Source organism: Prosopis cineraria, unplaced genomic scaffold (genome assembly GCF_029017545.1).
Source record: "Prosopis cineraria cultivar Desert tree isolate PC_DT_omini unplaced genomic scaffold, ASM2901754v1 PC12, whole genome shotgun sequence".
Taxonomy (NCBI): domain Eukaryota; kingdom Viridiplantae; phylum Streptophyta; class Magnoliopsida; order Fabales; family Fabaceae; genus Prosopis; species Prosopis cineraria.
Window position 1 is genome coordinate 1,082,806 of NW_026555343.1, and position 14,860 is coordinate 1,097,665.

General features: G+C 33.0%; 2 protein-coding genes across 6 annotated transcripts; both read right to left on the reverse strand.

Annotated features, from left to right (window-relative positions):
- Positions 1–725: 725 nt before the first annotated feature.
- On the reverse strand, positions 726–5,634 carry LOC129287897 (dnaJ protein ERDJ3A). 2 transcript variants are annotated; one of them, XM_054924165.1, is made up of 7 exons: positions 5,400–5,634; positions 4,674–4,729; positions 4,064–4,137; positions 3,395–3,918; positions 2,978–3,316; positions 2,262–2,615; positions 726–1,336 (listed from the first exon to the last, which is right to left on the reverse strand). In XM_054924165.1, the coding sequence occupies exons 1-7, from the start codon at positions 5,490–5,492 to the stop codon at positions 1,010–1,012; spliced, it is 1,767 nt and encodes a 588-aa protein (XP_054780140.1). In that variant the 5' UTR covers positions 5,493–5,634; the 3' UTR covers positions 726–1,009. The 2 variants fall into 2 exon arrangements, with proteins under 2 accessions (XP_054780140.1, XP_054780141.1); XM_054924166.1 differs by having other exon boundaries at positions 4,600–4,729.
- Positions 5,635–8,947: 3,313 nt separating this feature from the next.
- On the reverse strand, positions 8,948–14,160 carry LOC129287608 (ERBB-3 BINDING PROTEIN 1-like). Of its 4 annotated transcripts, none has more exons than XM_054923819.1 (10): positions 14,047–14,160; positions 13,554–13,674; positions 13,315–13,399; positions 13,029–13,178; positions 12,775–12,928; positions 10,453–10,668; positions 10,242–10,378; positions 10,063–10,154; positions 9,799–9,978; positions 8,948–9,255 (listed from the first exon to the last, which is right to left on the reverse strand). In XM_054923819.1, the coding sequence occupies exons 2-10, from the start codon at positions 13,642–13,644 to the stop codon at positions 9,179–9,181; spliced, it is 1,182 nt and encodes a 393-aa protein (XP_054779794.1). In that variant the 5' UTR covers positions 13,645–13,674; positions 14,047–14,160; the 3' UTR covers positions 8,948–9,178. The 4 variants fall into 4 exon arrangements, with proteins under 4 accessions (XP_054779794.1, XP_054779793.1, XP_054779792.1 ...); XM_054923818.1 differs by lacking the exon at positions 14,047–14,160 and adding an exon at positions 13,799–13,970; XM_054923817.1 differs by lacking the exon at positions 14,047–14,160 and adding an exon at positions 13,794–13,969.
- Between the last annotated feature and the right edge of the window lie 700 nt (positions 14,161–14,860).

Sequence of the window (14,860 nt, forward strand, 5' to 3'; positions counted from 1 at the left end):
TTTTCAACTGAAACCTCTACAAGAAACTTCTAAGAAGATGAGAGCAGTAATACTTGGCGATGGGTAGCAGGACGTGCCTGGCGAGTGGTGACTGTGTGCTTGAAGTTGCGAGAATGGCGGTGAATCAGAGGTTAAGGGTGATGGAGACCAAGGGTGGGGTGATGGTGTGACGTGCTCGACGGTGAATCAGATGCCAGAGGCGACTATAAATGCGACCGATGATAGTAATGCATTGGCGGAGCAGCAGAAGGTAGGAGAATGGCTTGAGCGAGAATGGAGAGCAACGAATCAGAGGTCAAGGGTGATAGAGATTGGAGAGAATGAATTAGAGGTCACCGAAATAAATGGAGAACAACGAATCAGAGGTCATCGATGCAATTGACGGTGGCGCACTGGAGAAACTAAGAATGAGTGCCTGTAGCTTACTTAAGACTCAAAGTACGTGGCGTGCTGATACTGTTGTGTAAAACTGACTTTTTTTGCTTAAGATAGTAAGACTAACTTTGGCCAAAAAAAAAACAATAAGATTAACTTATTAATTAATAATTTATAAATTAATTTTAATTATATTAAAATAATTATATAGGACCAGATTGGATTACTTAGTCTAGACACTTGGTCTCTAATTTGATCTTACGTGAAAAATCAGTCCTGCCTTTTTGGTCTTATAGAGCCAACATTTTATAAGACTAGACAGAATCAAGTTTTCACGGGCTAAACCGGGTCGGACCAGACCATGAGATTTTTGCACAACCCTAGTAATCTCTATTGAATTTGTTCTTATATGCATTCCAAAAAAAAAAACCTTTCATTAGGTTTTCCATATTAACTGCTCTTCTTTTCTCAGAATGTTCTCAGATTCTGTTTTAACTCCCTGAAAAACATTTGATACAAAGCTTCCGTCCTAAAAAACTTCCGGTGAGAGAGATCCAGAATCAGCCCCTCTGATCAGGATAAGAAAGGAACAGATTGGTGACACTATAGTATTTTGACTCATTTAATATGTACTTCACTTCGTAACACTGCAAAACCCAGTGTCATTGCCTAAAGCTCTGAGTACAGGCTTCTCTCTTGTTTCCCTGAATGGTATATCTCCATTTAGAACTGAACTGATAAAATTCTCTACTTCCTCTGTCGTCGTTTCACCCAGAAATGAAGTGAACTTCCTTCTTTTAGGTTTGTAGGCAATCAAGAACATATCTGATGACTTAAATCCAGTCTTATCAAATGCATTAAGAAAAGAAGGTTGCTTTGCAGCATCCAGAAGAGTATAAGAAATAAGGTCCTTAGAGCCTGTTGCTTGGTTTCGTTGCCTTGAGAAAGATTTCTGAGAGACCTGAAATCACAAACATCCAAATTCTGATTAGAAGATTGGATAAATAGAACCTAGAACTGTAACCTCCTGCTTTGTTTCTCCAAGTTCCAATTTCATTTAAGGTTCAAATGTATTCACTGCCTTCTTTTCAACCTTAACTTAAATTTCAAATTTCAGAAATCCATGTGATTCCCTTTGATTCAAATCAAGTTGACATGAAAAGAGTCAAGAGCAATCATCTATTGAAAATGTAATAAAATCCTCCATCACTTTCAGCTGATAAACAGAAAATTCCTTTGCTACCTAATTCCATGTATGGCCGTTTCACTTCCACCCATAACCTCCAAGTCCCACTTCTCGAGGACAAAAGGAGAAAGAAATGACAAGAAAATCCCTATCAGAAGAGCATAATCTTTTCCTGTTTTTGAAGAAAATGTTTTACTCCTCCTTACCTATAATATAAGATATCTTCTAAAAACTTTGCTTAGTCCAAAATATAAAATACTGGATAACTTTCATAATTATTTTTTCCAACTATACATTTACTTCATTTATTATTATTATTTTTTATTTTTTATTTTTTGAAAAGAATGATGCATGAAATTTTAACTATCATTGTCAAGTCATATAAGGTATTTAATAAAGATAAATTTTTAAAAATATAAAATTTTTTTAAGAAATTAAAGTTTCAACTAACATTTTTTTTTTTGCTTTATATTTTGATTCGGAAGGAGTATCTTCTGATAGGTTTGATTATATAAACTGGTACATCACTGACATACATATATCGCCCAGCCCCAAGTCAAACATCTTATGTGTCTGTGAATTACTCTCAACAAGATTTTAACATTCAACTAAGAACTAAAGGGTAAATATAATTTGTTCCCCTTGGTCAAAGAAGAGTTATACCCATATGAAACCTTAATCATGTGAAATATACACTTACCACAGATAGGATTTTTTGCAGCTTTTCTCTAGATTTAGAAGATCTAAAGGCACCAATTATGCAGACTGGGGTTCTGTCGCCACATAGAACATCAAAGTTTGATCGAGAAAGGAATAGTATCTCTATCTCATCCGACTCAGCGGCCGCGTTTTTGTCCTGTCTTGATGTTGCCTTTTTGCTTATTTTTTCAAAACTATCAAGTACGTTACCGAGATCATGAACTGCAGATTTTATATCTTTTACTGAAATCCCTGCTTTTAGAATCTGCTTCTCTCCATTAGGTAGCCAACCTACTACAGCGGGGAGTGCATCAACTCCCAGCTTTTTCACTCTTGGATCGGAAATATCACGAACCTGCACATATTAGCTAAAACATTAGATCTTCCTTCAAAAAAAAAAAAAAAAACACACACAAAGGCATCATTTTCCCCATAGAATGTTAAATTTTTTCATATCATCTTATAAAAGTGATCACCATATACGTTTATTGAGAACAATCATCAGCCTTCCATGAATATACTTAAATTGCATCCCCTTGACCTTGCAGGCAGTAATTAAAACAAAAGGTCCGCATACAATTTACTGGAAATTTTATGGCCCCTTCCAACTCACTCAAATAGAACTAAATAATGCAGGACAAAGGACTAGACCAAACCCAACAGGTCAAAATAAAAGAAACATACAAGAGAGGTTCATAACCAGCAGCATTAACATACCTGGACATCACTGAAAGTAAAGCGCTTGTGATACAGGCCACTAAGAACCCGCCAGATTACTGGAGTGTCTTTTTTAGTGGATAGAAGCATCACCCCAGGCAACCTTCCAGCAGCTCTAAATTCATCAAGAGAATTCAAGTCAGTCCGCTTTGATAACCTTGGCAGGTGATCTTGACAGAAAGCCTTTAAATTTTTAGCAACCAAGTCACCACTATATTCTACCAAAGAACTCTCTTCATTTCCCTTGTACGAGTAAACAAAAACCCTAGGAACTCTTCGGGGATACGTGCCATGCAACTGACAGAAAGAGGCCTCCTTTCCACAATCAATACTTCCAACCTGTCACATAAAAGAGAAATAAGCCAAGAAACTCCAAAAAATTAACAAAATAGAGAATAAGAGAAAATAAACAAAAACCTTTATAGCTCCTTGCAGTGAACTGAAGACATCATCTATAGTGGATTCAAAGTGTTGAAGACCCTTCAATGAGGGTGTATAAGATAACAAAAGCCAAGTCATGCCTTGACCAAGTATTTCTTTCTTGAAGATTTGTGAATTTATCGCTCTAAAACTTTTAGGGGAACTCTTGGATCCAGATTGAGAACCAGTTGAGCTGCCAAAACCACCAAACTCACTCCCACCACCACCTCCTCCACCACCAAAAAAGCTACCAAAAAGGTCATTCAAACCAAACCCAAAAGAATTAGGACCACCAGACCCACCAAAGGAAAAGGAGAATGACTTAGAACTTCCCTGCCTACCCATATCCTGCCATTGCCCTGGTCTGAAATTAAACTGACTTTGTCCTGGTCCACCACCAGTGAAATAAGTATATCCACCCTGACCTCCAGGTTGGCCAGCTCCAAATCCAGGATTGACTTTCTCATCACCATACATGTCATAATTCTTCCTTTTCTCATCATCAGACAAAATCTCGTATGCTGTTAAAGGGGAAAGGGCAAAAAAGTGAGCACATCAACTAAGAAATAAATTGAAAAGCTAAGCATTCAGAATAGCATGACAAAGGAAGCAGCGGCTGCATTTCCGCAAGCGGGCCAGAGAAAGAGAGCAATTTTATTTCTTTACCATTGTTGATCTGAGCAAACTTCTCCTGTGCACCCTTGTTTTTGTTCTTGTCCGGGTGATACTGGAGAGAGAGCCTGCACAACAAAATATGAGCAAGTTAACAAAAAAATGCTTGTCTGATTATTGACACCCATTTGCTATTTTAAAGGCAAGAACCACGCCATAAAAATTTTTAATATTAAAATAAATCCACGTTATTTAGGCCAATATTAAACGTGGTGAGCTATACAGATTTAAGATAACATCAATTTTTAAAAATATGTGTATGTGTGCTAAACATCCACTCATTTTGATGGCAGCCATAACAACAGTATCAATTTCAACAACCACAATGACACATCCTTTTTATCTTCAAATTTCTTTTCGTTCACTGAAGTACGAAGTATTCATATTCTGCCTGCTTTCTGATGAATGCATCTTTTGGGTCAGTAAATTGATGCAGGCATCCATGACACAACTAGTTCTATTTTAAAGAAAACTTGCTTTTATTTGCATAAATATGAAAGAAGGTAATTATGACCTTTTAAATAACTCACATCAATGAAGCACAATCAGTGGCAGAAGTCTAAGGAGAGTATTGCTCGTGACAAGAAACAAGAAGAAGACATACTTGTGGAAAGCCTTCTGAATTTCCCGTTGACTTGCATTTTTATCGACCCCAAGGACCTAGTAAATTCAAGCATGTGCAAATTAAGTATATACTCTTGTACAGCAATAACTAAATAAAAGTTTCTAACAAGAAAATACACAATTACAGGTGCATGATTATGTTACTTGCCATCTTGCTTGGAGACAAATGAAGAAAGAATTTACGAGAAAATCATTAATTGAAAAGCCAACTTTTAGAGTATGCCTAGCAATGATTTGTTGTTGAGACGAAAATCAAGTTCAGGCAAAAATATATATATATATATATATATATATTTTAACAAAATAAACACCACATCAAAATGCACTACTCGCAAGACCCAAACTTGGTCACGCAAACGGGCTATTTACATAAAACTGAACAAGGATTTCTTAGTAATGAATCCATTAAAACTAGTTATCTCAGTCAAACTCACCACAAGCGAAATTTAAGAATGCGTATACATCAATCATGAAAGTATAAGAACACATGTTCAGTATCTTGCCAATTATCCCTCAACATTCAAACAAGAAACCCCAAATTCGACAGCTTTCTGCCCTTAAAAATATGGAAGTCAGAACCCCCAATCGAGATCAAGCCTCATTACTAAATCGTAATAATTTCATCATTACACTAGACCATGGCGACTTCTCCAATCAATTTATCGACGGTAAGAGAGTAGTTTACACCAAGAGAAGAAGCACATACCTTGTAAGGATCTATAGTTTTCGCTTCCATACTCGCATGAAAACCCACAAAGGTCATTAAGATTATCCATAAACATAAATGGCGGGTCTTCATATTCGAATCAAAGCTTCACTAATCAGGTTTTCTGGTCCGAAGAGTGTGAAATTTAAACGGGAGTATTGGATTTGGGGAGAAAAAGGAATTTTTTTTTTCTTTTTCTTTTGCTTCTTTTTGTGCCTGAAAGAGCACAAACGAACGCTGAGGTTCGATAATTAAATAGGTTCGGTGTTAGCTGGACCAGGAAATCCAGATACTTCGAGGTTAAGGCCGTTGGTACACGTGGCAACTTATGGTGCTAACACGCATATGGACCAATCAGATTTTATAATGGAAAAATTTTTCCACATACCACACAATAAAATTTAAAAAAATTAATTCTTTAATCTTTATAATTTTAATTTCATTATAATTTAATTTTTAAAATTTTAATTTAATTATAAATCAATTCGTAAACTTTATTTCTTACAAATTAATTTTAAAAGTTCCAACATATTAAATATTTTTTTATATTTTAAAAAATACAATTATAAAAATTAAAAATATTTTAAAATTTATTATTAATATCTTAAATTACTAAACCCTTTTAATATTTATAAATATTAAAATTTTTTTTTTAATTTTATTTTTTAAAATATATGGATCAATATTTAAGAGGTTGAGATTTGATGGACTAAATTATAAGAAGCAAAGTTCAGAAACTTAGTTATAACGAATCAAAGTTCAGAAATTGAGTTACAACTGAATTAAAATTATAAGGACTAAATGATTATTTTTTTTAAAATTAATTGTTGTCAATTACCTTAGTTTATTTGTTAATAAATCTTGTAATAATTAATTTTTTTATGTAAGTTTTTAATATAATTCTTCTTTTTGTAATTGTCTAATCGGGAAATAACTAAGTGTGTATTTGGATAACCATATTAATCAAATTTTTGAAGGGAAAAAATTAATTTTGGCTTCAATTACCCAAACACCAGGTTTTTTGGTTAATCCATTTTTGAGGTGAAAATATATTTTTTTTGGAAGCTGCCAATCCAAGCTTTTCCAAAAGAGTTTATTGAAAAATGTTGGAGAAAATTACTAAAAAAAAGTCTACAAAAAATTATAAAGAAAGCACATAATTTAATAAAAATAAAATCAAACTTTGTATCATTAAAAAATTAATATTTGGTATTTAAGAATTAAATTATATAGCAATTTATATAGCTAAAATTAATTTTAATTTAATTATTTAAATATTTTTAATTTGTTAAAATTAATTTTAGAAAAATAATATTCAAATAAATTACGTTATAACATAATTAATTATTTTTATAATTTATTATATTCAACTAAAATTCAAACAGGACACGCTCTTATGCAGAAATCAAGGAACATCTTTACAATTTTTTTTTTTGGGGTAAAAATCTATCTACAATGTCATAAAATATTGTATTATTATTTTATATTTTTTAATATAAACGTGAAATGCATTCAAAATAATGAAGAAACAGGCGCTGGTCAGACAACAACGACGACGATGACGAAAAAGAAGGAGCAAAAACAAACCATTTCTTGCATCATTGGCCTCTTTCATATTATTATCTTATATTTTATAAAGAGTTTCCCCTCCCCCCTTTGCGCTATGCTTCAAAGAGAGCTAAACACCATATATTAGTAAGTAATACATTTTTTTTGATCTATTTTTCATATGAGTAAAAATTTCCTTATCAAGATTTATTAAAAAAAAAAAAGCTCGCTTGCTCAACTCTATTCGAGAAAAAGTATAAAAGTAAAAATATATTTCAATTTTTGTTATAAAAGTCATAATTTCATATATGCTGTATAAATTATAATATGTAAAACATAATACACATCTAATCTAATTTATTATAATAAACAATTTTGTATTAAAATAATTTGAGCACGTCATCTTGTTAGGATTTAAATTTTAGTTTGTCAATATTAGGAGAATGTAACACTTTCCTTAGATTCACCTTCATTGTCATTGGTGAAGGGATGTTTTATATTATAAGAGATTAAGAAATGTTTTAAAGGCTATCAGCCTATTATCAGATTCCACTTAACTGAATAAACATATACTTCTTATGTTAAAAAATACAAAACATTTTTTAAAGATTTACATGTTAAAAAATATAAAACATTTTTAATATTTTAAGATATAGTTGATATTTTTATCCTTAATAAATGAATCACTTTATATTTATTTTAAAATAAAATATCTTATTAAATAGAGGTAAATATAAAAAAAATATTGTTAGTTTGAAAATAATTACTTACTTTATTGAGATGTAATTGAGTTAAAAATATCTTATAATTTTTTAAAACAAATTGGGATATAATTTGGCAAATGCCACTAGTGTTGTCCCGCAAGATTTAAGGCTTAATTAATTAATTAATATAGAGATCAGGAATTTAAAAAATTAAAAAACATAGTTATTTTTCTTTTTTATTTTAAAAAGAAAAAAATTAAACAGAGTTAAAAGAATTTAGGAGGAAAATAAAATCTTCTTTCCAGGGGAGGGGACACTTTTCTTCTTTAGAATGATGTAAAATAGTTATGATGTTAATATTTTCTATTTTTATTACTAACGTTCAAAAAAATTAGTGCATATATACATATAGACAAATTTAATCATAATTTGCCCATAATTAATTTAAATTCCACTATTAATGTGAGAAACTTATAAGTACTCTTTCAATATAAAAATATATCCCCATCTTACTAAGCTTTTAAAACTCAACTCACCTAAACTTTTATTTATAAAAAAATTTAATCATAATTTAATTATAAAGGGTTAATTCATAAAAATTACTCTCTCAATTTTAGTTTATAGAAAATTTTTGGAGATTTAATTTTTTTTTAATATTACCCTTCTTATTTTATTATCTGCCTTCAATATATTTTTACAAATGAAATATTAGATTAAGAGTATTTTTGAACATTATATTTTTTTAAAAAAAATACAAAATTATGAAATATATTTAATAAACTTCATTGAAATACATAATTTTGTTTAAAAATATTTTATAATTTAAAACTATAATTTTATCATCTATTATTAAAATTGCTAGTTCCTAATTAAGCATATGTATATATCAAAAAAAACTTATATAATTAACCTCACATACTTAACGCATTTGTTTTTAATTGTTTTTAATTAAATTAAGACATAAATATGTTATATAAATTATTTATTCTATAATAAATTTTTGTCATTAATTTTATTAACACGTTAACTTGTCATAATTTGATTGAATATAATCATATCAAGTGCATAAACTTAAGTACATAAATCTTACCATAAACATATATACACATATATATGAGGCCTAAAGTAAATTCAGGACAACTTAAGTTACAATACTAATAACCATCATGATTTTCTTTTGCTAAACAAACCTGAATACTATGTGAAGCTTTAGGTTAAAAATCCTCCAAGTATAAGATCCCATCGATGAGCCCATCCTCAAGTGTCAGCGCATTCACATAGGAGACTATTTTCAGCTTCAGAAACAAACTTTCAGAGTATTTTTCAATAAGCATGCTCAAGCTCATGGCATTTGGGTCAAGGAATGAAAACTGAATTGTGCAAATAGAAATTAACATCAGAATCGATGTCTGAACTCTGAACACTATCACTAAACTCATATCCAAACAAATACAATTTGGTGAGCAATGTACCAAAATTGAGAAATGGGAAAAGGGTCGTGTGGGAGAGGAAAGGAAAGGAAGAGACTCAATCTTGAGAATCTGCACCATTTGTTGCCTCCACGGACTCACTTGCTGGCTCATCTGGCTTGTCACCCTTTTTACCTGTAAACAATTAACCATTAGTTTAACCCCCCAACAAAGCTTGTCCATAAGCACAGCAACTCATGAGTAAAACTAGGCAAAGATGTCTAGGCGAGCCTGATATGCTTAATGATGCCCTTTTATCTAGACTCCATTCATGAGTGATTAGATATAATCATTAAACATCTAAAATTTCTCCAAGATGAGACAGGCAAAAAATGCGCATGCAGCATGAGACAAAAATTGGGAACTAAGACGATCAACTGCACGCCACAGATGGATCTTGCCAAAAAAATTGTTTGAAATACTTAACAAATAGATTGAGCATGCCTTAAAAAAGTTCTCAAACATAAGACACAGGCAAATGTAGCAGCATATACAAACACAAGTCAGTAGGCAAATAATGTAGCACGAATGCACAATTAAGTATAATGAATCCTCAACTAGGTTAATCTCTGCCTTCTTTGTTTATTTCATTTTCACGCTTTACGCTTGCCTGTATGATTCCCCAAAAAATAAATAAATAAATAAATCTCAGCAGGAAGATTCAGGCTTCCAGCCTACCTTTCTTTTTCTTTCCACCACCTTTCTTCTTTGTTTTTGTGCCCAAGGCTAGCCATGCCTTGATTTCAGGATCATCTACCGTCTTTGCGGGTTGCAATTCCTGGAGAGGATGAGATGTGATACGGTCTGATCCGTTGGGCATTAGCAAGACTGTGAATTTGATGTGTGCAACAAAATCACCTGAAAATAGCGCAATATTGTTGAAACATTAGCAAGGAACACAGAATTCCAATCGGAATCTAGTCAGTCCACTGGCAATGTTACCAGGCTTTTCATGAAGAACGGGATATGGCTGCAAGAGCTCATGGTTCACACATTCCACCAATCCCAATCGAGCTCTTTTCTCTTCCAAAGCCCTGGTATATGAGAAATGATGTTGAGGAGTGAGAAGAAAATACATTTAAAATGCAACAATTTGAACATAGTATTGAAAACATTATTACCTAGCGGTGAACGGCATAATTGGAAATTTTTGGCTTATTTCACTGAAAATGAACCTAGATGCTTTCATCTTCAAGTGATAATTCTTGTCAACAGCTCTTTTATAGATAGTTGTCTGCTTCTCATCCAACAGCTTAGGCTGCAAGTGATGTGAAGCTATTCATGAGCAGCTGCAGCATTATGCTGATAAATGAATTAGAAAAAATATCATACCTTGCCTTCTCCAGTGCTTGCTACTATATCAATAGCATAAACTTCGTTCTCTTCAAACTCTGCATCGTCAACCCTTGTTTCTGGATTAGATACACTCAGCACAACCTTATTCCCGTCTATCACGAACTGCTTCATTTGGTGGCTAAGAACACCTTCAACAATTTTACAATCATAAGCAGCAGCAACCTTCTGAATTGCCTCAGTCACCTCCTTGTTCTGTCAGGCAAAAAGGCATTGATCAACAATTCCATGACCAACTGCTATAGGGTTACACCAAGCATAATAATTGCTATTAGAAGTTTTTCACAAAAGAATATTGGTTATACAAGTACAGAAAGTGCCATAGTAATGGCATACTACAAGCACAAGTTATTTGGTCATTAGATTGAATATTCACATGGCACGTTGGCTACCACAGACAAATGCACTGACAATACATGTGTCAGCACAACCCTAACGTCTTTTAGCCAGTTTCAATACAGGCAACAGGGAAAGGAGGAAGCTAAAGTGATATCACTTATCAGTCAATTTGCCATTATCAAAGCCAACACATTATATCTATGTTAAATTACATTCAACAATTACCCAATGTAATTCAAAGTTCAAACTCTTCCCTTCATACAGTTTAAAAGTATTAGTTTGATTGTTATAACATATTGGCTGCAATAAGCAAATGTACTGACAAAGTGACAATTGACAAATCAGCACAACCATAAATCTGATTTAATAGCCAATTTGATCTAGGCAACAGGGAAAGGAGGAAATCAATATTGAATTGAAAGCCTCGGCAAAGTTGCCATTTGAACTTTGCAATAAAATGCTACATCTATGTTGATTATACACCAGTGAAACGACACGAGCTGCAATTTAGTTCTAAATTAACACAAATCAAATTCCACAAGCAAATCTCTTAGTATTGATTGTATATTGTAAGGTGTTGGCTGTAATGAGCAATGATACTGATAATAGCCAAATCAGCAGAACCATGAAACAAAGTTTGTCCAGCCAATTATAATTTAGGCAACAGGGAAAGGAGGAAACCAATATGGTATTGATAACCTCGGCAAAGTTGCCATCACTAGAACATATTTATTCACATAAAAGTTCCCTATTTAAAACCACAAGAGTTGCTACTAATTCTAAAATTAAAACATCTCAAATAAATTTCCCAGTCATTTTATATAGAACTGTATATTATAAGATGTTGGCTGTAACAAGCAGTTACACTGATGAGACAAATCAGCAGAACCATGAAGCTATTTTTTTTAGCCAATTGTAGTTTAGGCGGCTGGGAAAGGAGGAAACCAATCTAGTATTGATAACCTTGGCAAAGTTGCCATCAATGAACATATTTTTACCCAATTAAAGGTACACCATTTTAAACTGCAAAAGCTGTAAACTTATTTTAGAATTAATGATATTGACAGACAAACAGATAAACGTAAATGATATCTCCAACAAATTCTTTCATTTTTGCATTAAGAAAAAGACACTGAATTTCTATTGTTTTAACTATCTAAGAAACATAAATATGGAGAAGCGCATTAATTAAAAAGCCAACAATTAAGCATCTTAACAAGGGATTGCATCTGGCATATCAGATACCCTACCAGATTAACTATGACATAAGCCTCACTTGGACAACGTCCATAGCTTTTAGGAGATGTTCATCATATAGGGTCAAAAAATCACATCTAGAAGCTTCTCGCTCTGGGCGCTGATATTCATAAACAACGAGCTTATCTCCATAGGCCATGAAACTTATAGATAAAGACAGGCAAGGAGCACAGAGAAACTAAAGGTGCAATAAAGTGCAATGGAAGAAGTATATCCCATGGCGAAACTTGTAAAGTTGAATTGCAAGGCAATTCAAAATACTATTGAACATAAAAACTGATGTTCTGGAGCACAGAGAACAATTGATAGATGAAAAAAAGAAAATCAAGAAATATCTAAAAATGGAATATATTAATTTCTCCCCACAGCCTGCTAAATGCAAGCAATATTAAAGTATATGATTCATGAATGTGAAGAATCCATTATAAAGGAATCCAAAGTGCAAGAGGAAAAACAAACATGACCTCTATCAGTGTAACTATGACAATGAAGCTTCATAGGAATTTATCCATAGCTCAAAGTAGTTTTTCATCATTTAGAGATCAAACAACATTAAAAAAAATAAGAAGGGCAATTCTATCCATACAATACATATGGAATACAAAGTGCTAATATTTACAGACAGGTTAGATGGCAGAACGGAGAGGAAAGCATCATGATATTTACAGATACAGATGCGAGATAAAAGCTCGGATACATAATTACCTTTTTCCCTGGCCTTACAAGCCTCAAGGCCACTTCAGCAGCGGTGTTAGCCGCCGCGATGACGTCCGCTGCCCTTCCTGCAACTGGCCCTTCCTGAAGAACAAAAGTATGTCCCACAACAGCAATAAACCCATCTATATGGCAGCCCATATCACTGCATTCAAACAAAGAAACCATTAAAATAGATATAACCAAAGCTTCGCCCATTCCTTCAGCTATGATAATATAAATATAAATATGCATTGAAATCTTACATTTTCAACATATCACCTTCTTCCAACACTGTCTCATCGCTGGCGAGGGGTGAGAAATGACACACTGTGTTGTTCACAGATATGCAAGTTGGGAAGGCAACGCCTTTCTCAATCTTCCTCTTCACGTTCTTGTACATGTTACCAGTTTGCCTTTATAAAAAAAGGGGCACATCCCATAAGCTAAAAATCATAGAAAACAAATATAGAGATTATACATTCATAAACAAATCCAATATACATATACTGCAAATTGCAATATCCAATGGAACAAGCAATATAAGCTTACTCTCTAATGTACGCGTCCCCTTTCTCGCATAGGTCTACAATCTTGGCCTTCGGTTTACATTCGGAAACAACTAGTTGCAAAGCCTCTGCAAAGAATACCCGTTCATTTATCATTATCCAATTTCCAGAAAACAAAATACACAGAGACGACAAGGAAACTGCATTTTTGCTAAAACAGATAAACAACACTTAAACTAGCGACTGTAGATAGACAAATGGAAACAGAGAAGATGAACACACTGTTGACGATCTCAGCTGCGCTCTTGTATTTGGTGACGACTTCAGAAGAGGAGAGATCCAGCTCCTTCTCCTCCCTTTCATCGTCCGACATGGTATCTCAGATATTGAATCCCTGCGACTTCTGAAAACGCGGAAAAAGGCTAAAAAATCAATCTTTTATCTCCTTGGAATCGGAATCAAGCTGTACTAAAAACAAAGAACAATGGAAGAGGGTGAAATGGCGTTTGCAGCCTGAGTCACCTTACAGAGTTAGATTGACGGCGATATTTAGCGTACTTAAACGACGAGGAAGGAAGGCTCCAGGCCGAGTTGAAAAAGAGGCAAAGCCGAAAAACTGGGGTGGCTCGCTACAACTAGGGTTACAATACAAGTGATGACAACAACATAGCCAACACTGGCTTATATAGAATTCATCAAGAGCTATCTTAAATTCTTAAACTCCTTTTTAAAAAAAAAAAAAAATACTTTAATCAGAGTGAGAGCAAGCTCGAACCTCAGACACAGCACATAAAATGAAACACCAAGGCTCCCACGCTACGCTCCGTACTCCACAGACCACACAGCACAAGAATCAGGTCGAATGAGGAGACAGCTTGGACGCTTCTGCCCTTCGCCGTTTTGAGAAACTCTTGCTCCATAGTCCATAATTATCAAATTTTATTAATTTTATTTTAAAATTTAATAAGTTTTTATCTTTATCTTTAATAAAAATTTAATAATTTTTTAAATATTTAATAAGGGCAAACAAGTAAATATAAACTTAAAAAAATAATACCTTATAAATAAGATCAAAATTAATTTTATCTTTCTCCTATAAATAAAAATTTAGGAGTATTTATAATTATGATTTATGATGCTATTGATTAATTCTTTTTATAGTAAGGGTCCTGAGTGGCTTGGAATTTCAGGATTTTCTATATATGTGTGTATTATATATATAGAAAGAAAAAGATATGCAAAGTAAGCATCCTAAGTGGCATGGACTTTCAGGATTTTCTCTCTCTCTCTCTCTATGTGTGTGTGTGAGGGTTTTATGTTTTATGCTTATTTCGATGTTTGATAAAAATAAAAAAAATTATCACTCTTAAATATGTGGAATAGATAAGTACAAGATTTAAGAGAAGTAGTTATAGTTATAGTTATCCTTCTTAAATGTGTCACAAATTGGAAATTTGTTTCCACAAGTATTCTGAATTTAATGTTTAAATTTTTTATGCTATGCTTGACGTGAAAGAAAGGAGAGGAAAGTGAGAGAAAAAATGAGGGCAAAGTAGTGTTTTCTTTTGCTATAGAGAGAAAAGTGAGAG